General features: G+C 50.8%; 2 protein-coding genes across 3 annotated transcripts in view; one reads left to right on the top strand and one right to left on the bottom strand.

The window, feature by feature from the left end:
- Positions 1 to 545: 545 nt before the first annotated feature.
- Positions 546 to 5719, top strand: LOC130284624 (microfibril-associated glycoprotein 4-like). Its single transcript, XM_056535142.1, has 7 exons — positions 546 to 638; positions 1304 to 1465; positions 2132 to 2216; positions 2773 to 2930; positions 4101 to 4197; positions 4282 to 4476; positions 5449 to 5719. Exons 2-7 carry the CDS (start codon positions 1460 to 1462, stop codon positions 5697 to 5699), a joined length of 792 nt encoding a protein of 263 aa, XP_056391117.1. The 5' UTR covers positions 546 to 638; positions 1304 to 1459; the 3' UTR covers positions 5700 to 5719.
- A 3153-nt stretch (positions 5720 to 8872) lies between these two features.
- The window catches only part of TRIM69 (tripartite motif containing 69), a 33457-nt gene continuing 18375 nt past the window's right edge, over positions 8873 to 23954 (bottom strand). Inside the window, exons 1-6 of one of the 2 annotated variants that reach the window (XM_056533856.1) lie at positions 21132 to 22098; positions 20910 to 21005; positions 17321 to 17554; positions 14885 to 14907; positions 14179 to 14309; positions 8873 to 9607 (exon numbers count right to left, since the gene is read on the bottom strand). In XM_056533856.1, coding sequence (XP_056389831.1) covers positions 9063 to 9607; positions 14179 to 14309; positions 14885 to 14907; positions 17321 to 17554; positions 20910 to 21005; positions 21132 to 21482 — 1380 coding nt within the window. In that variant the 5' untranslated portion in view covers positions 21483 to 22098 and the 3' untranslated portion in view covers positions 8873 to 9062. Of the gene's footprint in view, positions 9608 to 14178; positions 14310 to 14884; positions 14908 to 17320; positions 17555 to 20909; positions 21006 to 21131; positions 22099 to 23954 lie in introns of those variants that run through there. The other variant, XM_056533857.1, reaches the window with a different exon arrangement.

Here is a 23954-nt window from a genome sequence, read left to right as displayed (position 1 = left end):
CTCCTCCTACTGAAAAACAGCATTTCCTCTCTCTGCGGGTTGCGAGGAGTCAGGGATTTCCCACATTCTAGGGTTTTTCCTGTTATAAGGGGTCGTAGTTTTGCAACATCTGGAAGTCCACAGTTTGGAGACCACCGGTCTATCAGCTGCCTGCACTACATGTATAGTCCTCCTGCTTCCTGCCCTAAAGCAATATAACCACTAAGTGGCAGCAACGCTCCAATATCTGAGGACATATTAAAGGAGACATGCGGCGCAAAACTTTTACCTTCCCTTGTGCCCAGGCTGCAAAAACGTAAAAAAACAAACGTTAATTCACCTTCCTACGTTACCCCATTGAGCCGATATCAGCGTCACGATCCTCCGGTGCTGGTCTTCTTCCTGCTTCCTGAGCTCGGTGACTCATAATGCGCTCAGCATATTGCCGGCTGCAGTGATGTCCCAGCTCGGCCAGTGATAGGCTGAGCGCACTGTCAAGTAAGCCCAGGCCCCACCTTCTCCCTGCTGCCCGAACTCAGTCTATCACCAGCCGAGGAGGGATACGCTGAGCGCCGAGTCACCAACCCCAGGAAGCAGGAAGAAGACCAGCACCGGAGGACCGGGACGCCAATATCGGTGCAATGGGGGAACGTAGGAAGGTGAGTAAAAGTTTGGATTTTTAACCTGTTGAGGACGGAGGGCGTACCTATACGCCCTTCGCCCACTCCCTTTCTAAAACGAGGCGCCGATATAGTGCATGCGGTGCTGGGCACTATTAACCCTTTAACTTTGAATGCCGCGTCTAAAGTGAAAGTAAAACATTGCAGGTTATCATTTTAACCGTATGGACTTACAGAATAAAGATAAGGTGTCATTTTTACCGAAAAATATACTGCGTAGAAACGGAAGCCCTCAAAATTTACAAAATGGCGTTTCTTTCTTCAATTTTGTCGCACAATGATTTTTTTTCCCGTTTCTCCATAGATTTTTGAGTAAAATGACTGATGTCATTACAAAGTAGAATTGGTGGCGCAAAAAATAAGCATCATATGGATATTTAGGTGCAAAATTGAAAGAGGTATGATTTTTAAAAGGTAAGGAGGGAAACACAAAAGTGCAAAAACGGGAAAACCCTCCGTCCCCAAGGGGTTACGTTTTTGCAGTCCGGGCACAGGGGAAATGAAAAATGTTTAACCCCAGTTCTCCTTTAAGTCATTTATGGGTGTGGGTGAGTAGAGGAATACCTGGGTATTTGTGTGTCGTAGAAATTCTTTTCCTGTAAGTACACAAGTCTGTCTTCTGTTTGTCCTTCTATCACTTCCAGGCAGTCCGTGACTTCCCGTCTGCCCGGGCTCTGACTAACCGGAAGGGTCACGTTGAGTAAATATTGGCTTTGATGTGTTTACGTGTTATGGCGAAACCTCATCCTATATAGAGCAGAGACCTGAGCTCCGTCCTCAATCTGCAGGTATCTACGATCATGAAGGTGAGAACATAGAACCGCGGGGATGGGAGCTGTGATACTACTACTCTGGCAGAACTTTCTATAGAAGGTTAAAGGGGTACTCCACCCCTAGATATTATATCCACTATCCAAAGGATCCCCGCGATCTCGGATGTGGCACCCCAGACATCCAGTGCATGGAGCGAACTTCACTCCGGATGATTGGCGATGTGAGGTGGAGGCTCGTGACGTCACGGCCACACCCTCTCAATGCAAGTCTATGGGAGGGGGCGTGACAGACGTCACGCCCCCTCCCATAGACTTGCATTGAGGGGGCATGGTCGTGACGTTACGATCGGGGAGCAGCCGTAATGTCACAAGCCTTTGGCGCTGCACTCAATGCTGTAAACGGACACCGGGTGCAGCGGGGAGATCATGGGGGGACCTCAATGGCGGGACCCCCGTGATCAGACATCTTATCCCCTATCCTTTGGCTAGGGGATAAGATGTCTAGGGGCGGAGTACCCCTTTAATCCTTGTTGTTGGGTTATGGCCTTTACAATACAATGCGTCCTACCTACGTCATGTGATCACGATAACCATTCAGTGCAGTGAGGTTCTGTCCATACTGATGTAACTTCCCATTTAATGTAAATATTTACGATAAGTTGAATTATTCCGTAATATAATGTCCATTATTCTTCTCAGAAGCTGCTCCTGAATTTCGTCGTCTTCCTGCTGCTGCAGGGCGGTCGTGAGACTTTGGGTTCTGCACCCCTGAACCAGGGCAATAGTGAGTAGAGCGTCCGTCCTCCTGGTCACTGCTGTTATTCTAGTATAAGGAACGTTGTTCATACACAGGAGTTGTCCCCTTGGAGCAATGATTTGGTACAATCCATGAGTAATGGTGGTGGATCTCTAAAAGGTCTCTCAGATAACACCAAGAGCCAACACCATGACACAACAAGGCAACGGGGAACTACGGTGGCCACACACAAACCATAGCTGTTGGCCAAATGCTTTCTAGATCCCTCAATAAATAAGAAAGGGAGAAGAAAAGTGCTGCCGGGCTCCTCTGGTTTTCTCCACAAGAGAGTTTTTGGTAATTGAGATCCGACACGGCCCATCCCTGCCCTACCTGTAATATCTACCAATAGGTGGTCAACCGATTAGGTGGTCAACCAATCACACCCAAACCAATGGGTTTCACTGACTCATTTCTAATGTGTTTGGCAAGTTTTAGGTATATTTGGTGAAGTTTTCTATGGAATTATTCTATGGAAGAACAATCAGGATAATAGCATAATAATATCTCCAGATACAAGTGGTTCTGTTTTCTTTCCTTCTAGTCAACAGCTGTAGAGATACCTGCCACCCCCAAGACTGTTCTGATGTGTCTGCCCAGGGTTTGACCACAGATGGTGTCTACCTGATCTATCCTGGTGGCGTGAACACTCCTCCAGTACCTGTGTATTGTGACATGAGGAGCTCTGGAGGACCCTGGACGGTGAGTACCTGATCTATCCTATTGGTGAGACCTCTCCTCCAGTACCTGTGTATTGTGACATAAGGAGCGCTGGAGGACCCTGGACGGTGAGTACCTGATCGATCCTGGTGATCAGACCTCTCCTCCAGTACCTGTGTATTGTGACATGAGGAGTGCTGGAGGACCCTGGACGGTCAGTACCTGATCGATCCTGGTGATGAGAACTCTCCTCCAGTACCTGTGTATTGTGACATGAGGAGCACTGGAGGACCCTGGACGGTGAGTACCTGATCGATCCTGGTGATGAGACCTCTCCTCCAGTACCTGTGTATTGTGACATAAGGAGTACTGGAGGACCCTGGATGGTGAATACCTGATCTATCCTGGTGGTGAGACCTCTCCTCCAGTACCTGTGTATTGTGACATGAGGAGCACTGGAGGACCCTGGACGGTGAGTACCTGATCTATCCTATTGGTGAGACCTCTCCTCCAGTACCTGTGTATTGTGACATGAGGAGTGCTGGAGGACCCTGGACGGTCAGTACCTGATCTATCCTATTGGTGAGACCTCTCCTCCAGTACCTGTGTATTGTGACATGAGGAGTGCTGGAGGACCCTGGACGGTCAGTACCTGATCGATCCTGGTGATGAGACCTCTCCCCAAGTACCTGTGTATTGTGACATGAGGAGCACTGGAGGACCCTGGACGGTGAGTACCTGATCTATCCTGGTGGTGAGACCTCTCCTCCAGTACCTGTGTATTGTGACATGAAGAGCTCTGGAAGACCGTGGACGGTGAGTACCTGATCTATCCTGGTGGTGAGACCTCTCCTCCAGTACCTGTGTATTGTGACATGAAGAGCTCTGGAAGACCGTGGACGGTGAGTACCTGATCTATCCTGGTGGTGAGACCTCTCCTCCAGTACCTGTGTATTGTGACATGAAGAGCTCTGGAAGACCGTGGACGGTGAGTACCTGATCTATCCTGGTGGTGAGACCTCTCCTCCAGTACCTGTGTATTGTGACATGAAGAGCGCTGGAGGACCCTGGACGGTCAGCACCAACAGCAACTTCTGATAATGTTTAGTTGCGAGTTGTAACAGAAAATAAATGGAAAACAATCCCAGTAGTCTTCTACTGTCTGGTTCTTGGACGTGCTAGCACATTTTATCTGCTCCATCTCCCCTCCAGGTGTTTCAGAAGAGGTTTGATGGCAGTGTGGACTTCTATCGTGGCTGGAAAGAATACAAGAATGGGTTTGGGAAAGCAAATGGAGAATACTGGTTGGGTAAGGACGTACATCCTCATATCCATCTCATATAATACCGTAATATGTAGGACAACGCCTCAACCACCTGCCGTTCATCTCCAGGTCTACAGAATATTCACCTCCTCACCCAGAAGAGATCGTATCGTCTTCGGGTTGACCTAGTGGACTTTGAGGATGATGCTCGTTTCGGGACCTATGACACCTTCTCTCTGTCCCCGATGGCCATTGATCCAGAGGAGGACGGGTACAAGCTGTATCTTGGTAAATTTCAAAATGGTGACTCCAACAAACCTATTGGTAAGTGACCACATTTCTAGGAAGTTTCAGGGCACCTGGGATAACTTTGGTCTGTTACCTCTCATCCATCATACCCATCATGGTGCCACTGCTTACAATATGCCATCAGGTTGCCCTTCTCTGTCTTATGTCCATGTTATGTTAGGTGTTACATCGCAGCATTGTGTGGGTATTAGTAAAATGTAATAAAAAGGTTATTTGGGGTACTCTGCCCTTAGACAACTTATCCCCTATCCAAAGCATAGGGTATAAGATGTCTGATCGCGGGTGTCCCGCTGCTGGACGTCAAGAACCTACAGCCCTGCACCCGATGCTCTAAGCGAACACCTGGCGCCGCAAGGAGATCGCAGGGGTCCCCTCACGGCGGGACCCCCGTGATCAGACAACTCACCCCCTATCCTTTGGATACAGGATAAGATGTCTAGGGGCAGAGTAACTCCTTAAACCCCGCTGTACCCAGCGTTTGTTTAGAGCGTCGGGTGCAGCGCCGGAGGCTCGTGATGTCACGGCCGTGCCCCGCTTGTGACGTCATGTCCACGCCCCCTCAATTCAAGTCTATGGGAGGGGGCATGGTTAAGCCCCCTCCATAGACTTGCATTGAGGGGGCGTGGCTGTGATGTCACAAGCCTCCGCCCAGCATTGCCAGTCATCCGGCACAGAGTGAAGTTCGCTCCATGCACCGGATGTCTGGGGTGCCGCAGCCAAGATCGTGGGGGTCCCCAGTGGTGGGACCCCCGCGATCAGACATCTTATCCCCTATTCTTTGGATAGAGGTTAAAATGTCTAGGGGTGGAGTGCCCCTTTAAGTGAATGGCTGTATTCTTGTAGAAGGAACAAAGTCACCTTTAAAAATTGGGGGATGTTCTGTCATGGTCACAATAAATTGGTAGGCCAATGGTTCCAGCTGGGATAAGAATTGAACTTGGACACGTTTAGTAAAATTGGCCTAAATTAACTTTCTTGTCTTAACAGGAGATTCTCTAAGAACTCAGGATGGGATGCTTTTTTCCACCCACGACAAGGACAGAGACACAATTTCGGGTAACTGTGCTGTTATTTTTCGAGGAGCCTCCTGGTACAAGGACTGTCACAGCGCCAACCTGAACGGTCTATACCTAAGGGGAGAAACTACCGAGTATGCAAAGGGCATAACCTGGGCAGCATGGAGGGGCCATCACTACTCACTGAAGGCGTGTGAGATGAAGATCGCCGTAAATGCCTAAGTTATTGATGTATCATTAGGTTTTCATGACAGACATCACCATATCCACGACCGAAGACATCATTAAAGGGGTACAAAGGATAGGAGATAAGATGTCTGATTGCGGGGGTCCCGCTGCTGGACGTCACGAGCCTCTGGCCCTGTACCCCAGATGAACTAATCGAACACCTGGTGCCGCAAGGAGATCGCAGGGGTCCCCTCAGGGCGGGACCCCCGTGATCAGACATCTCACCCCCTATCCTTTGGATACGGGATAAGATGTCTAGGGGCAGAGTAACCCCTTAAAGTCAACAAAGACTGCGATCAAAAGAAATGTAATTCAATACCTTTATATAAATGGAACTAGACAGTTTTATGTCCTATGCCAAGAATGGAAAGGAACTTTGTCCATATGTTTAGTGGCCCAGAACGGTCCCAGATGGGAAAGCAGGAAGCAAGGACTTATAGTTGACCCAACATAGTACCTCCCTGGTGTGGTATCACCAGATCAAAAAAAATACTGCATTCAAGGTATTTATAATCCAAAAGAACCAAGATGGATGGCCACCATGACCCAAAGTTGTCTAAATAAACCAACTCATTTGTGAAATGATGTATTTTAGTGTAAATGCCTTTATATTTGTGTGAACAGGGGATTGTGAGATAACGTGTTGGTCCGCAGAGTCTTGCTGGGGTGCGGGGTCTCCATACTGGTAAAGGCTGGAGCTTTCTGCACAAAACAAAGACTTTCAGTCTTATTCTTAGAACCATGGATGGAAATATCAAAAGAGGAACTTTAGAAGAAATAAACCTTACAATTGTGGAATAGTCCCAAGCTGGGATTTCCTCTAAAGGAGACCCTCTGGATTCTTCTGAAATCTATAATAAAGATATATAAATCCTCCTTGTGGACATTTGTTCAGGTCTCTGAGGATTCAGGAGATGCAGAGTCATCTTGTGTCTAAGATGTCCGTGCAGGTCCGTGGACAGAGGGGGCGCTATAGCTAACGTCATCCTCTCGGTCTCTTCACTCCCTGTTGTCTTGTATTGTCCATCATTGTCATCTATTGTGTCATCAGCTGAGAACATCCTCTAGAGACAGGAACTACTGTAGGACAATTCTACGGTACAACGGACTTTCGGATAGGTCCACTATGTGGTTGGTTTTCTCCCACGTGTCCCATCCCTTAAAGAGTACCCGTCATCATCTAAACTTTCCCTGATCCCCCTCCCCATCTGTCCCTTACTCTAACTATGCCTATCCCTGTGTTTATTGAGGTTTAAAATGCTGTGGAAATACCTTTTTTTATCCCTCTTCATTAGCTCAGAGCACTGTCTTTCTGAGGGGTGGAAGGAGGCTGTCCCGGCAGGCATGATGTCACATGAAGCCTGGCCGCGACTCTGCTTCTGCCAGTCTTCCTGTATGCTGCTCTCATTCTGCAGCAGTGTTTCCCAACCAGGGTACCTCCAGCTGTTGCAAAACTACAACTCCCAGCATGCCCAGACAGCCAACAGCTGTCCGGGCATGCTGGGAGTTGTAGTTTTGCAACAGCTGGAGGCACCCTGGTTGGGAAACACTGCTCTGCAGTGTGCATACAGACTAAGTACAGGGGAGGGACGGCAGCCTCTGTCTCTCTCTCTCCTGTGTCTCTCTGCACTAAAAAGTCAATGCTGAGAACCAGGGGCGGTGGGAGCAATTACAGAGGCAGTAATTAAGATGAATGTCGGGGGGGGCACAGAGCAGGGAGTGCAGTGAGATAATACAATGTATAAGACAACGTGTGGTGAGGGGCAGGGAGAACACAGAGCAGGGGGGAGGGGGAGGTGACTGGCCTCTGTTGTATGAGAGGCATGTGCAGGCTTGTAGCTCACAGTGCTGCTCCAGGCTGGGAGTTGAGCTGAGAGTACTGAACTTCCTGTGGAAGGACCAGAGCCCTTTCAGCATTAGTCCTAAAAGCTGTACACTTACTATGAAAAGCATAGGAAGCTGCCTGCAGACCAGGCATAGAAGAGAGACCCCTAGTGGCCAAAAGTATAAAATGAAAAAACTGGTATAAATATTAATATTTTTTAATGAAGAAATATTACAATATCTCTTCATTAATGATTATGAACAACATATTAAAAGTTTTTGTTGATGACAGGTACTCTTTAATGTTTCTCCTGTAAGTACCTGGTGTTTGGGCCTCAATACGATTATCAGATCAGTCCTACTGGACAATAGGAATCACTTTTGCCTAGTATCATTTTCCATGTTGAAAATTTCAAATTGGCAAACGTTTCACCTTTTCTCACCAGTTTACGTCTCCCATCTTCTCTTTTGGTCTTAAAGATTCTCAATTTAATTATTTCTGTGGAAAAAGCAGCACTTATTTAATTGGGGGTCAAGTGATCCCAACGTTTAAAGGCACGTGACCTATCTTACAGTTATTTTTGCTTATGGCAAACAAAAATAGATAAAAAAAAATAATAATAATATTAAATATTAATAAAAAGAGAAACTGAAACACAGCTGCACATCCACCATTTTTATTTTGATCTATTTGCTTCTCAACATAATTTCAAAAACTAACAGGTTATTATTCATTTTGTTTAAAAAGTACAAGCCCACTCGCCACGTCAAGGTCACCTAGTCAGAGTGGGTCCCTAACCTAAAAATGGCGTAGCGCTGGTCGGCAACCACCGCCTCTGAGACACCATGCCCACAGGAAGGATGACCCAGTGGCCAGGCAGCCCCACTGCTGCCCGACCAACCCAGCCCTCCGGCAAGGAGCACATGGTAGGTGTTCATACTGGTGTGGTGCTCTGTGGGGTGGTGCTGCCCGGAGTCGAGGGCTTGGTCTGTCAGCAGTGGGGCTGCCAGGCCACTGGGTCATTTCCCTTGTGGGCTTGGTGTCACGGAGGCAGTGGTCGCCGCCCGGTGCTACGCCAGTGTTAGGTTAGGGACCCACTCTGACTAGGTGGCCTTGACATGGCGAGTGGACTTGTACTTTTTAAACAAAATGAATAATAACAACCTGTTAGTTTTTGAAATTATGTTGAGAAGCAAATAGATCAAAATACAAATGGTGGATGTGCGGCTGTGTTTCGGTTTCTCTTTTTATTTTTTATATTTGCTTATGGGAAATCCCACAATTCTATCTTTGGATCCCAGCCCCTCGATGTATCACCCATGAAGGAGACGTAACAACGCACTTCATCCGGTTACATTTATTGAGATGTGAAAGGTAATAACGTGGAGATTTGTCTCCTCTGTACATTTACTATGCAGTAACTGGACATGGAATAAAGGGTACAGCCTGGAGCTTGTATGCCAACATCTCCCCGACGTCATCTAAGACATGTGAACAATAGTGGTCCACCAGCTGCGGGCGCTGCTGCCTCTTCATGGAACGTGGTGAAGAACCCTGAGCGGCCCCCCATTCTTTCCCGAATCGTTGAGGCAGGGGCAGAAGTAGGGGTAGATGGTCTCGGAGAAGGAAGTCACGAAGGTGTAGATGTGGGACATGTCATCAGCGTTGTAGAAGGATAGCTGGCCGCCCTCGTAGTCGAGGTAAATCCCCACCCGCTGCGGTTTATTCCTCAGGGTCAGTGTCCGATAAGGGACGTCCAGGGCTTTGAACTCATGGCCGTTCCTCAGCCAAAGTATCCAGAAGCCGTTCTCTGGGGACAGGGTGATGCCACCCCTGCGGTTCACAGACTCTTTGGCCACCCCTAGATTCCACTTTGTTTTGTTGCCGACGTCAACTGCCCAGTAATGGCGGCCAGAGTTGAAGCCCTCGGTGCCCAGGACGCAGCAGCAATAGTCGAATCGGCGCGGGTTTTCTGGCATAGACTGTTTGGTGTCACTATATCGGACACTGGTCAGGTCTTCAGAAAGCACCAGGTTGAGGTGGGCCGTGCTGGGGTCCATGATGATGTTCGGTAAGGCTGAAAAACATAAAAAAGTTCAATACTGGTTGGAAACATGGAGGATTAGGGTGAGAAAACTCAACAATGGGTCTGTACTCAATCAGTTCTAATGGGTGCGGCATGTTACAGAAGACATGACCTGTCAGTGCCAACCCCTGAGCTCCCAGTGTACCAACAGTGCTGTCCCTCAAAGAGAAGATGAAGACGTCCTTAGAGGAACATGATGACCAGCACTCGGCCCTGATGTCTTCTTACCACATCTATAGGCCTAATGCCCCCATATATACATAATATACTGTGCTAGGGTGTGAATGGAGCCAAGTCTACAGGACTGTGAAGAAATGCAGGTGTAGAAAAAAATAAGAATGCTTTAAAAAATAGAAGTGTTAATAGTTTATTTTTATGAATTAACAAGAGAAATCTAAATCAGATCAATATTTGGTGTGACGACACTTTGCCTAAAAACAACATCAATTCTTCTAGATAAACAGCCACAAAGTTAACAGTTTTGTAGGGTTAGGGTGCGTTCACACAGAGTAAATCAAGAGAAATTCACACCAAAAATTTACAGGCGGAAACAAGAATTGTATTTTCGCGCGGAATTTGCACGGAATTGGGTGCGGAAATGGGGGAGAAAGAAGTGAAGGGTTTTTCAGCCATTTCCGCGTGAATACGATTTCGGGCGGAATTTTTTTTTACCATTGACTTCTATTGGATTCTGCTCGCGGATTCCGCTTGAAGAATGAACATGCTCTTTCTCCAAGCGGAACGGAATTCAGCGTCAGAATTCCGCTAGCAGAATTTTCGCAGTGTGAATAGGACAGCGGAAAAAACATTAAAGTCAATGGGCAGAGGAGATGTGAATTAGTTTGGAGCGGAGAATTCAAGAGGAATTACTCGAGTAAAACCCTCTTGAATTACTCCGTGTGAACGCAGCCTTATAGTCAGGTGTATGATCAACCGATTACACAAAAAAACAGGTGATCGTGATAATTTTCATATGTAGGTTGAAACACAGGTATTAACTAAAACAGGAACAGCTGTGTAGGAGGCTTCAAACTGGGTGAGGAACAGCCAAACTCTGTTAAAAAGGTGAGGTTGTGGAAAAGTGTCATGTCACAGGCCATACACCATGGCAAGACAAGACACAAGGCAATGCATCCGCAAGGTGTATCTCAGGCAAAGATTTCAAGGCGGACTGGAGTTTGTAAATGTGATGGGCAGTGCCCGGTTTCCTCCAGACATGATGCTTCCCCCACCATGATCACTGTAGGGATTATATTGGGCAGGTGATGGGCAGTACCTGGTTTCCTCCAGACATGATGCTGCCCCCACCATGATCACTGTAGGGATGGTATTGGGCAGGTGATGGGCAGTGCCCGGTTTCCCCCAGACATGATGCTGCCCCCACCATGATCACTGTAGGGATTATATTGGGCAGGTGATGGGCAGTACCTGGTTTCCTCCAGACATGATGCTTCCCCCAGCATGATCACTGTAGGGATGGTATTGGTCAGGTTATGGGCCGCGCCTGGTTTCCTCCAGACATGATGCCGCCCCCACCATGATCACTGTAGGGATGGTATTGGGCAGGTGATGGGCAGTGCCTGGTTTCCCCCAGACATGATGTTGCCCCCACCATGATCACTGTAGGGATGGCATTGGGCAGGTGATGGGCAGTGCCTGGTCTCCCCCAGACATGATGCTGTCCCCACCATGATCACTGTAGGGATGGTATTGGGCAGGTGATGGGCTGCGCCTGGTTTCCTCCAGACATGATGCTGCCCCCACCATGATCACTGTAGGGATGGTATTGGGCAGGTGATGGGCAGTACCTGGTTTCCTCCAGACATGATGCTGCCCCCACCATGATCACTGTAGGGATGGTTTTGCGCAGGTGATGGGCAGTGCCTGGTTTCCTCCAGACATGATGCTGCCCCCACCATGATCACTGTAGGGATGGTATTGGGCAGGTGATGGGCAGTACCTGGTTTCCCCCAGACATGATGCTGCCCCCACCATGATCACTGTAGGGATGGTATTGGGCAGGTGATGGGCAGTGCCTCGTCTCCTCCAGACATGATGCTGCCCCCACCATGATCACTGTAGGGATGGTTTTGCGCAGGTGATGGGCAGTGCCTGGTTTCCTCCAGACATGATGCTGCCCCCACCATGATCACTGTAGGGATTATATTGGGCAGGTGATGGGCAGTACCTGGTTTCCTCCAGACATGATGCTGCCCCCACCATGATCACTGTAGGGATGGTATTGGGCAGGTGATGGGCAGTGCCCGGTTTCCCCCAGACATGATGCTGCCCCCACCATGATCACTGTAGGGATTATATTGGGCAGGTGATGGGCAGTACCTGGTTTCCTCCAGACATGATGCTTCCCCCACCATGATCACTGTAGGGATGGTATTGGTCAGGTTATGGGCCGCGCCTGGTTTCCTCCAGACATGATGCCGCCCCCACCATGATCACTGTAGGGATGGTATTGGGCAGGTGATGGGCAGTGCCTGGTTTCCCCCAGACATGATGTTGCCCCCACCATGATCACTGTAGGGATGGCATTGGGCAGGTGATGGGCAGTGCCCGGTTTCCTACAGACATGATGCTTCCCCCACCATGATCACTGTAGGGATGGTATTGGGCAGGTGATGGGCAGTGCCTAGTTTCCTCCAGACATGATGCTGCCCCCACCATGATCACTGTAGGGATGGTATTGGTCAGGTTATGGGCTGCGCCTGGTTTCCTCCAGACATGATGCTGCCCCCACCATGATCACTGTAGGGATGGTTTTGCGCAGGTGATGGGCAGTGCCTGGTTTCCTCCAGACATGATGCTGCCCCCACCATGATCACTGTAGGGATGGTTTTGCGCAGGTGATGGGCAGTGCCTGGTTTCCCCCAGACATGATGCTGCCCCCACCATGATCACTGTAGGGATGGTATTGGGCAGGTGATGGGCAGTGCCCGGTTTCCCCCAGACATGATGCTGCCCCCACCATGATCACTGTAGGGATGGTATTGGGCAGGTGATGGGCAGTGCCCGGTTTCCCCCAGACATGATGCTGCCCCCACCATGATCACTGTAGAGATGGTATTGGGCAGGTGATGGGCAGTGCCTGGTTTCCTCCAGACATGATGCTGCCCCCACCATGATCACTGTAGGGATGGTATTGGGCAGGTGATGGGTAGTACCAGGTTTCCTCCAGACATGATGCTGCCCCCACCATGATCACTGTAGGGATGGTATTGGGCAGGTGATGGGCAGTGCCTGGTTTCCCCCAGACATGATGCTGCCCCCACCATGATCACTGTAGGGATGGTATTGGGCAGGTGATGGGCAGTGCCTGGTTTCCCCCAGACATGATGCTGCCCCCACCATGATCACTGTAGGGATGGTATTGGGCAGGTGATGGGTAGTACCAGGTTTCCTCCAGACATGATGCTGCCCCACCATGATCACTGTAGGGATGGTATTGGGCAGGTGATGGGCAGTACCTGGTTTCCTCCAGACATGATGCTGCCCCCACCATGATCACTGTAGGGATGGTATTGGGCAGGTGATGGGCAGTGCCTGGTTTCCTCCAGACATGATGCTGCCCCCACCATGATCACTGTAGGGATGGTATTGGGCAGGTGATGGGCAGTGCCTGGTTTCCTCCAGACATGATGCTGCCCCCACCATGATCACTGTAGGGATGGTATTGGGCAGGTGATGGGCAGTGCCTGATTTCCCCCAGACATGATGCTGTCCCCACCATGATCACTGTAAGGATGGTATTGGGCAGGTGATGGGCAGTGCCTGGTCTCCCCCAGACATGATGCTGCCCCCACCATGATCACTGTAGGGATGGTATTGGGCAGGTGATGGGCAGTGCCTGGTTTCCTCCAGACATGATGCTGCCCCCACCATGATCACTGTAGGGATGGTATTGGGCAGGTGATGGGCAGTGCCTGGTTTCCTCCAGACATGATGTCCCCTTCTCCAGATCTGCGCCTCCACACAAGTCTCTGAGCTCTACAGCCAGTTCTTTTCCCCTCATGTTTTGCTGTGATATACATTGCCAGCTATGAGACATGATATAGACAGGGCTGTGTCTTGTCCAATCAGCTGAATTTACCACAGGTGACTCCAATTTAGGTGGACATACATCTCAGAGATGATTGAGAGAAATGGGAGGAGCCAGAACTAAATATCAAGCGTCATAGCAAAGGGTCTGAATACTTTATGTCCATGCCAAATTATACTTTTTGCAGCTTTAAAATATTTTCTAAAAATAAAAAAATTAAATTCTGTTTTCACCTTCTCATTATACCAGTGTTTCCCAACCAGAGCACCTCCAGCTATTGCAAACTACAACTTCCAGCATGCCCGGACAGCCAAAGGCTGTCCGGGCACGCTGGGAGTTGTAGTTTTGCAACAGCTGGAGGCATTTTGGTTGGGAAACACTGCATCATACTATGCTGGGTGTATAGGGGGCTTACATCTATATATACGGGGCTCCTGTACATACACAATACACTGTACAGGGGGTATGAGCAGAGGGTTTGGTGCAGTAGCATCGCATTATATTTACTCACCGGGGCTGATATAAGACTTCATATCCTTCCAGGCCGTGTACTGGATCAGATCCTTCACTCCTCCGTAGCCAAAGTCTCTGGGAGTCACCACGTTCTGCGCAGGAAAACCATCTCTGTATCCCCCGTAACAGCTGATAACAGAGAGTAAAGTCAGACGGGGCGTGGGGCAGAGTAGGGGACACACGGGGGTGGGGCAGAGTAGGGGACACACGGGGGGGGACAGAGTAGGGACACACACGGGGGGACAGAGTAGGGACACACACGGGGGGGGGCAGAGTAGGGGACACACGGGGGGACAGAGTAGGTGAAACACGGGGGGACAGAGAAGGGGACACACGGGGGGACAGAGTAGGGGGACACACGGGGGGCAGAGTAGGGGGACACACGGGGGGCAGAGTAGGGGGACACACGGGGGGGGCAGAGTAGGGGGACACACGGGGGGGGCAGAGTAGGGGGACACACGGGGGGGGCAGAGTAGGGGGACACACGGGGGGGGCAGAGTAGGGGGACACACGGGGGGGGCAGAGTAGGGGGACACACGGGGGGGGCAGAGTAGGGGGACACACGGGGGGGGCAGAGTAGGGGGACACACGGGGGGGGCAGAGTAGGGGGACACACGGGGGGGGGGGCAGAGTAGGGGGACACACGGGGGGGGGGCAGAGTAGGGGGACACACGGGGCAGTGACGACCGGTGGCAGATACTCACATGTCCATACACGACTTTATATCCTGCAAGAGAAAGACAAACGTTAAAACCTCGGCACATCCACGACTCTTAGGCTGCCGAGTGGGGGCTTTCAAATGTGATTGACAGTGCTGCTATATATTTTGCCAAGTGTCGACATAAGAAGATATACACCACACAGAGGATGGTGGTATACACTCTTTCTTAGCAGGAAACTCAGCTGTTGCCAAGTTGGTTTTTACATTGTACAAAGAAGGAGGATTAGTTATGACATCACAATTAGCATGTTACATTTTGATTATTGTGTCTGTATATATTAGCATATCTAGTGTCCATTAATTTCGCCCGATTCGTTGTCCGTGGCGGCAGTGAATGAATGAAGCTGACATGTTCCGCATGTAGGCTTCATTCATTCACCGCCGCCGCCCGACATGTCCCTGCTGCTGCTCTACTCCTAGTGCAATTAGCGCAGCGCCGGGACATGTCTATTCTTTGCTGCTCATCTCTGTACCCGATGGAGATGAGCAGCAGAGAATAGACATGTCCCGCCCATGCGCTAATTGAGCTAGAAGTAGAGCAGCAGCAGGGACATGTCGGGCGGCGGCGGTGAATGGAAGTATCAGGCCAATACTAGCAATTTCCATGGTATCGGGGACTCGTTCAGTGTCCCAGATACCAAAACCGATACCTGCTTCTCCCGTTCTCCCATCCGCATCCCGTCCCATGGAGGAGCATGTGACACACACGTCACTCCACCTCCTCCCCCACGCCAAGCGTAACGCTACAGAGGAAGCGGAGTGACGTATATGTCCCATGCTCCTCCATAGGACGACATGATGCGGACGGGAGAACAGGGCAGAGAACAGCCGCAGGTGAGTGCTGTCTACAAGGGTGGGGGCTGCCGTCTACTGGAGGGGCATCTGCAGAGAATTGCACCCTAGTGTCATCTACAGACACTAGGATGCAATGCTCTGCACATACCCCCATGTGTATAGTAGTGTAAGTGTGTACTACATGCAGACTGCTATACACATGGTAGTATGTGCAGAGCATTGTATCCTAGTGTCTGTACTACAGACACAAGGGTGCAACGCTCTGCATATACTCCTATGTGTATATCGGTAAGCAGTGCACACCGCTTCACCCGTGGGGGTTTGTGCAGAGCATTCCACCCTTATGTCTGTTGTACAGACACAAGGGTGCAATTCTCTGCACATACCCACATGGGTAACACAGTGTGTATGTGGTACATATACACATGGGGGGGTGCAGAGCATTGCATTCTAGTGTCTGTACTACAGACATGGGTCGGGTGCAATGCTCTGCTGTCTGCAAATACCCTCATGTGTATAGGAGTGCTATAGAAAAAGTGTAAAGTAAAAACAAATTAAATGTAAATAAACCGCTCCCAATAAAAATTAGCTCCACCTTTCCCTATTGCTATACAAAAATCGCTAAAAAAAATATATATTTTTACATATCTGATACTGCCGCATGGCTAATTGTCTGAACTATTAAAATTAAATGTTAGTAAATCATTAACATTTTATTTTAATAGTTCAGACAGTTACCCATGAAACAGTATCAAATTTACGCCGGTTTCTGTATCGCAACCGGCGTAAACTTAAAATAAATAAATACATTTAAACTTGCTGTTGTTTGGTCACATCACATTCAACTTCTTCAAGTAGAATCAGCTGGACCCCTTATTTTGGCATTTTGAAGTTTTTTCAGATTAATCGATAAAATAATCGACAACTAATCGATTATTAAAATAATCGTTAGCTGCAGCCCTAATATATCAATTGATCGGCAGTCAGAATCATTTTGATCAACTTGACACATTCACACCACATTTTCTATGTGAAAACCGTACGGACGCGTAATGAAAACCGTACGCGTTGCCTCTACATTGAAAACTGTACGCCAAAAGATGCATCAGGTTGTGTCCGTTTTGCATCCTGTATGGTTTTGTCAGTTTTTTTCTCGTACCCAAAACCGTAGCCTACCACGGTTTTTGGTCTGGGTGAAAAACTGTATTAAACCGTATACGTTTTTTTTTTTTTTTTTTTAACATGGGAGTCAATGGGATCCGTACAGAACCGTATGTGCGTACAGTTCCATCAGGTTTTCACCATACAGTTTTTGACTTTGCACAGTTTTTTTCTTGGAATTTCAATCAAACAAGTGAAACTTTATTCATAATGGGGTGAAAAGTTAAAAACGTATACGTTTTCTTTTTCTTAAAAAACGGACGCAACCGGACATCATTTTTGAAACCGTATACGTGTCAAAATTTGTCCACACGTTTTGATACAGTTTAGTCAGGTTTTGAGGAATCAGTTTTTCATCAAAAACCTGATACGGGAACTGTATTGCAAAAACATGGTGTGAATGCCGCCTTATAGGGGGAAGAATAGGCTCCTGTAGGGGCAGCACTGTGCGGGGGGCACTCACCGTGAGGAAGGTGACGGGGTCCTGCTCGTACAGCCGTGGCTGGGTGCTGCTGATGGTCTGCAGGATGCCCTGGCAGTTCTGCTTGATCTTGTTCAGACTCTCCTCCATCTCGGCCAGGATGTGGTCTCCTTCCTGCTGAAGCTCCCGCAGAAGACGCTCCTCCCGCTCCCGCAGGTACTGGTGAAGCTTCTCGAACTCCAGGCTCACGTGGTGCTTGGTGCTCAGGAGGTTCCCCTGCCACAAAATGAGAATCAGTCACCAAGTCCACCAAGTGTGAGATCTATCTGCGTCTGGGAATGATGGGTGAAACTAATATGGCTGCCAAGTTCTATGTGCATCTGGGAATGATGGGTGACAACCAATATGGCTGCCTAGTTCTATCTGTATCAGGGAATGATGGGTGACAACCAATATGGCTGCCTAGTTCTATCTGTATCAGGGAATGATGGGTGACAACCAATATGGCTGCCTAGTTCTATCTGTATCAGGGAATGATGGGTGACAACCAATATGGCTGCCTAGTTCTATCTGTATCGGGGAATGATGGGTGACAACCAATATGGCTGCCTAGTTCTATCTGTATCAGGGAATGATGGGTGACAACCAATATGGCTGCCTAGTTCTATCTGTATTGGGGAATGATGGGTGACAACCAATATGGCTGCCTAGTTCTATCTGTATTGGGGAATGATGGGTGACAACCAATATGGCTGCCTAGTTCTATCTGTATCGGGGAATGATGGTGACAACCAATATGGCTGTCTATTTCTATATGTGCCTGGGAACGATGGTGACAACCAATATGGCTGCCTAGTTCTATCTGTATCGGGGAATGATGGTGACAACCAATATGGCTGTCTAGTTCTATATGTGCCTGGGAACGATGGTGACAACCAATATGGCTGCCTAGTTCTATATGTGCCTGGGAACGATGGTGACAACTAATATGGCTGCCTAGTTCTATCTGTATCGGGGAATGATGGGTGACAACCAATATGGCTGCCTAGTTCTATCTGTATTGGGGAACGATGGTGACAACTAATATGGCTGCCTAGTTCTATCTGTATTGGGGAATGATGGTGACAACCAATATGGCTGCCTAGTTCTATCTGTATTGGGGAATGATGGGTGACAACCAATATGGCTGCCTAGTTCTATCTGTATCGGGGAATGATGGTGACAACCAATATGGCTGTCTATTTCTATATGTGCCTGGGAACGATGGTGACAACCAATATGGCTGCCTAGTTCTATCTGTATCGGGGAATGATGGTGACAACCAATATGGCTGTCTAGTTCTATATGTGCCTGGGAACGATGGTGACAACCAATATGGCTGCCTAGTTCTATATGTGCCTGGGAACGATGGTGACAACTAATATGGCTGCCTAGTTCTATCTGTATCGGGGAATGATGGGTGACAACCAATATGGCTGCCTAGTTCTATCTGTATTGGGGAACGATGGTGACAACTAATATGGCTGCCTAGTTCTATCTGTATTGGGGAATGATGGTGACAACCAATATTGCTGCATAGTTCTATCTGTATTGGGGAATGATGGGTGACAACCAATATGGCTGCCTAGTTCTATATGTGCCTCGGAACGATGGTGACAACTAATATGGCTGCCTGCCGCTGGGCACAGTGTACCCCCTGAGTTGGTGTCTGTACTGATCCCTGAGGCCCCACATTACAGCAGGTCCCCAGGGCAGACTATGGGCACCGAGTGTCTGTACCAGGATTATACATATGTGGGGGGGGTCAAAGAACTGGACACATTGGCATGTAACTGCACCCGTTTCTCTGTTAAGGGGTATGAGGGGGCACCAGATGACACTCATTAGGTGACGGGTCAGGGGACTCTGGGTGGGGGAGAGATCATGCAACACGAAGATCTGTCAGGAGCAGCACTGTCCCAGAGCAAACCCTCCAGGGGACAAGTGACCCCACTAAATCATAACTAGTGTTGAGCGGCATAGGCCATATTCGAATTCGCGAATATTCGCGAATATATGGACGAATATTCGTCATATATTCGCGAATATTCGCATATTCGTAACATTCTCGTTTTATTTTCGCAAATGCGAATAATTCGCATGTGCGAAAATTTACATATGCGAAAATTAGTATATACGAAAATTAACATAAGCGGTAATTCGCATATGCGAATATTTGCGCGCCAGTCTCACACAGTAGTATTAGAGCCTTCTTTACACCACACAAGCTGGAAGCAGAGAGGGATGATCACTGTGATGTGTACTGTGAAAAAAAAAAAAAAAAAAAAAAACGAATATTCGTAATTACGAATATATAGCGCTATATTCGCGAAATTCGCGAATATGCGATATTCGCGAATAATATTCGAATTGCGAATGTTCGCGAGCAACACTAATCATAACCCCCTCCCCCCCTTCTAGGTGTCAACCTCCTCAATGTTTAACACAAATATAATGGGGAGCACTGCACAGGAGAGGCAGAGCCAACGTATACAGAAAGGGCACAGCCAACGTATACAGAAAGGGCACAGCCAACGTATACAGAAGGGGCACAGCCAACGTATACAGAAAGGGCACAGCCAACGTATACAGAAGGGGCACAGCCAACGTATACAGAAAGGGCACAGCCAACGTATACAGAAGGGGCACAGCCAACGTATACAGAAGGGGCAGAGCCAACAGCCAACGTATACAGAAGGGGCAGAGCCAACGTATACAGAAGGGGCAGAGCCAACGTATACAGAAGGGGCAGAGCCAACGTATACAGAAGGGGCACAGCCAACGTATACAGAAGGGGCACAGCCAACGTATACAGAAGGGGCACAGCCAACGTATACAGAAGGGGCACAGCCAACGTATACAGAAGGGGCACAGCCAACGTATACAGAAGGGGCAGAGCCAACGTATACAGAAGGGGCAGAGCCAACGTATACAGAAGGGGCAGAGCCAACGTATACAGAAGGGGCAGAGCCAACGTATACAAAAAGGGCAGAGCCAACGTATACAGAAAGGGCACAGCCAACGTATACAGAAAGGGCACAGCCAACGTATACAGAAAGGGCAGAGCCAACGTATACAGAAGGGGCAGAGCCAACGTATACAGAAGGGGCAGAGCCAACGTATACAGAAGGGGCAGAGCCAACGTATACAGAAGGGGCAGAGCCAACGTATACAGAAGGGGCAGAGCCAACGTATACAGAAGGGGCAGAGCCAACGTATACAGAAGGGGCAGAGCCAACGTATACAGAAGGGGCAGAGCCAACGTATACAGAAGGGGCAGAGCCAACGTATACAGAAGGGGCAGAGCCAACGTATACAGAAGGGGCACAGCCAACGTATACAGAAGGGGCACAGCCAACGTATACAGAAGGGGCACAGCCAACGTATACAGAAGGGGCACAACCAACGTATACAGAAGGGGCACAGCCAACGTATACAGAAGGGGCACAGCCAACGTATACAGAAGGGGCACAGCCAACGTATACAGAAGGGGCACAGCCAACGTATACAGAAGGGGCAGAGCCAATACAAGTTGGGCCCCTCCTCTCCATGGTTACACCCCAGTCATTAGAGAGTGCCCTGCCAGTCCTACCCTGTGCTGGGCGATCATCTGCTCCTGGGCGCACTGCATCTGCTGCAGCTCCTTCAGCCGAGACTCCAGTGGTGCCATGGCCGACATCAGCTCATCCTGGGGGAGGGAAGAGAGAGACGTTATTGGTGTAAATCTAATAACTGGGCACCATCCTGTATGCTGGGCTCCAACACCTACAGTGTGCCCACCTTGCCATGTGCCCGCTACAGGGAATACACTCACCTTGTAGCCCCCCACAGCCTCCTGTATGGGAATCAGAGCGTGAGGTGGTTGCGGTTCTGTGGCCCCCCGGCAGCGCTGGCACAGTAGTCTTCCGTCCTGTGTGGAGTACAGTTGCATCTTCTCCCCATGCTCGGCACACAGACCCCTCTGCCCACCATCTGGGGTTGGCACCTGGGCAGGGCGGCATTTTGGACAGGTTGGGTAGGCCTCTTGGCCCCTCCATGACCGCTCCAGGCACCCCCGGCAGAGGCAGTGCCCACAGGACATGGTAACGGGTTCCCTTGGTACATCGCGACACACGGCGCAACTCAAAGATGGCAATAGGGGCAATGGTGTAGGAGTGGTGGCCATGGCTACCCTACAGATGTCTCTCCCCCTGTGACCCCTCAGATGCTCCCCCTGGCTGTCTCTCTCCCCTGGGACCCCTCAGATGCTCCCCTGGCTGTCTCTCTCCCTCAGATGCTCCCCTGGCTGTCTCTCTCTCCCCCTGTGACCCCCCAGATGCTCCCCTGGCTGTCTCTCTCCCCTGTGACCCCTCAGATGCTCCCCTGGCTGTCTCTCTCCCTCAGATGCTCCCCTGGCTGTCTCTCTCCCTCAGATGCTCCCCTGGCTGTCTCTCTCTCCCCCTGTGACCCCCCAGATGCTCCCCTGGCTGTCTCTCTCCCTCAGATGCTCCCCTGGCTGTCTCTCTCCCCCTGTGACCCCTCAGATGCTCCCCTGGCTGTCTCTCTCCCCTGTGACCCCTCAGATGCTCCCTTGGCTGTGTCTCCCCCTGTGACCCCTCAGATGCTCCCCCTGGCCCTGGCCGTCTCTCTCTCTGACCCCTATTCTCTTCCTGGGTGTCCCTTTCGCCCCTATTTCCTCCCTGCCTCATGCGTCTGAGCTGCAGGAGGGAGGAGGAGGAAGAGGGGGAAAGAGGAGGGAGCATGATGGGGGCCTATAGAAAAACATGGGGAATGAGGGAGGGGGAGGAGAGGGCGGGTGTGAGAGGAGGAGGGGGAGATGGAGACAAAGCAGAGGAGGGGGCACTGAGCCGCACCAGTCCTGACACTAGAGTGCAAGCTCCTCAGGCTGCAGCAGCCTCTCCCACCAAACACATTCACTATCATGTGTTACACTGTGGAGGTTGTGCTGTTACATTGTATCACTCGGCAGCACCAGGGGTTAATAGTGGAGGAAGGAGGGGGAGGAGAGGGGAGGGAAGCTGCAGCGTAAAGCAAGGGGGAGGGGAGCGGGGGATTTCATAAAAGGATGATTGGAGCAGAGCTGCTGGAAGGATCACAAAGATGAGGAGGAGGGGAGGCGGGGGAGAAAAGGGGCAGGAGGATGGGAGGGCGAGGATAGCAGGGGGAAGAGGAGGGGAGAGAAGGGGCAGGAGGAGGGGAGGGCGAGGATAGCAGGGGGAAGAGGAGGGGAGAGAAGGGGCAGGAGGAGGGGAGGGCGAGGATAGCAGGGGGAAGAGGAGGGGAGAGAAGGGGCAGGAGGAGGGGAGGGCGAGGATAGCAGGGGGAAGAGGAGGGGAGAGAAGGGGCAGGAGGAGGGGAGGGCGAGGATAGCAGGGGGAAGAGGAGGGGAGAGAAGGGGCAGGAGGAGGGGAGGGCGAGGATAGCAGGGGGAAGAGGAGGGGAGATAAGGGGCAGGAGGAGGGGAGGGTGAGGATAGCAGGGGCAGGAGGAGGGGATAGCAGGGGCAGGAGGAGGGGAGGGGAGGATAGCAGGAGGAGGGGAGGATAGCAGGGGCAGGAGGAGGAGAGGGGGAGGATAGCTGGGGCAGGAGGAGGGGAGAGAAGGGGCAGGAGGAGGGGAGGGCGAGGATAGCAGGAGGAGGGGAGGATAGCAGGGGCAGGAGGAAGAGAGAGAAGGGGCAGGAGGAGGGGAGGGCGAGGATAGCAGGAGGAGGGGAGGATAGCAGGGGCAGGAGGAGGGGAGAGAAGGGGCAGGAGGAGGGGAGGGTGAGGATAGCAGGGGCAGGAGGAGAAGAGAGAAGGGGCAGGAGGAGGGAAGCAGAGGATAGCGAGGGCCGGAGGAGGGGAGGATAGTGAGGGCAAAAGAAGGGAAGAGAAGGGGCAGGAGGAGGGGAGGGGGAGGATAGCAGGGGCAGGAGGAGGGGAGGGGGAGGGTAGCAGGGGCAGGAGGAGGGGAGGGGGAGGATAGCAGGGGCAGGAGGAGGGGGGAGGATAGCAGGGGCAGGAGGAGGGGAGGATAGCAGGGTCAGGAGGAGGAGGGGAGGATAGCGAGGGCAACAGGAGGGAAGAGAAAGGGCAGGAGGAGGGGAGGGCGAGGAGAGCAGGGGCAGGAGGAGGGGAGAGAAGGGGCAGGAGGAGGGGAGGGCGGGGAGAGAAGGAGGAGGGGAGGGCGGGGAGAGAAGAGGCAGGAGGAGGGGAGAGCGAGGATAGCAGGGGCAGGAGGAGGGGAGAGAAGGGGCAGGAGGAGGGGAGAGAAGGGGCAGGAGGAGGGGAGAGAAGGGGCAGGAGGTGGGGGGCGAGGATAGCAGGGGCAGGAGGAGGGGAGGGCGAGGATAGACGGGGCAGGAGGAGGGGAGGGGGAGGATAGCAGGGGCAGGAGGAGGAGAGAAGGGGCAGGAGGATGAGTATAGCAGGGGCAGGAGGAGTGGAGAGAAGGGGTAGGAGGAGGGGAGGGGGAGGATAGCAGGGGCAGGAGGAGGGGAGAGAAGGGGCAGGAGGAGGGGATGGCGAGGATAGCAGGGGCAAGAGGAGGGGAGAGAAGGGGCAGGAGGAGGGGAGGGCGAGGATAGCAGGAGGAGGGGAGGATAGCAGGGGCAGGAGAGAAGGGGCAGGAGGAGGAGAGGGGGAGGATAGCTGGA

The sequence above is a fragment of the Hyla sarda genome, chromosome 8 (assembly GCF_029499605.1).
Source record: "Hyla sarda isolate aHylSar1 chromosome 8, aHylSar1.hap1, whole genome shotgun sequence".
Lineage (NCBI taxonomy): Eukaryota > Metazoa > Chordata > Amphibia > Anura > Hylidae > Hyla > Hyla sarda.
The sequence above is the reverse complement of the archived record's forward strand: the minus strand, read 5'-3'. Positions and strand labels throughout refer to the sequence as shown.

Excerpts from the sequence above, each read along its gene's own strand:
- LOC130284624 (XM_056535142.1), top strand. Across the intron at positions 2,931-4,100 it reads GCTCTGGAGGACCCTGGACG|GTGTTTCAGAAGAGGTTTGA; the intron begins GTGAGTACCTGA and ends TCTCCCCTCCAG. Across the intron at positions 4,477-5,448 it reads TGACTCCAACAAACCTATTG|GAGATTCTCTAAGAACTCAG; the intron begins GTAAGTGACCAC and ends TTGTCTTAACAG.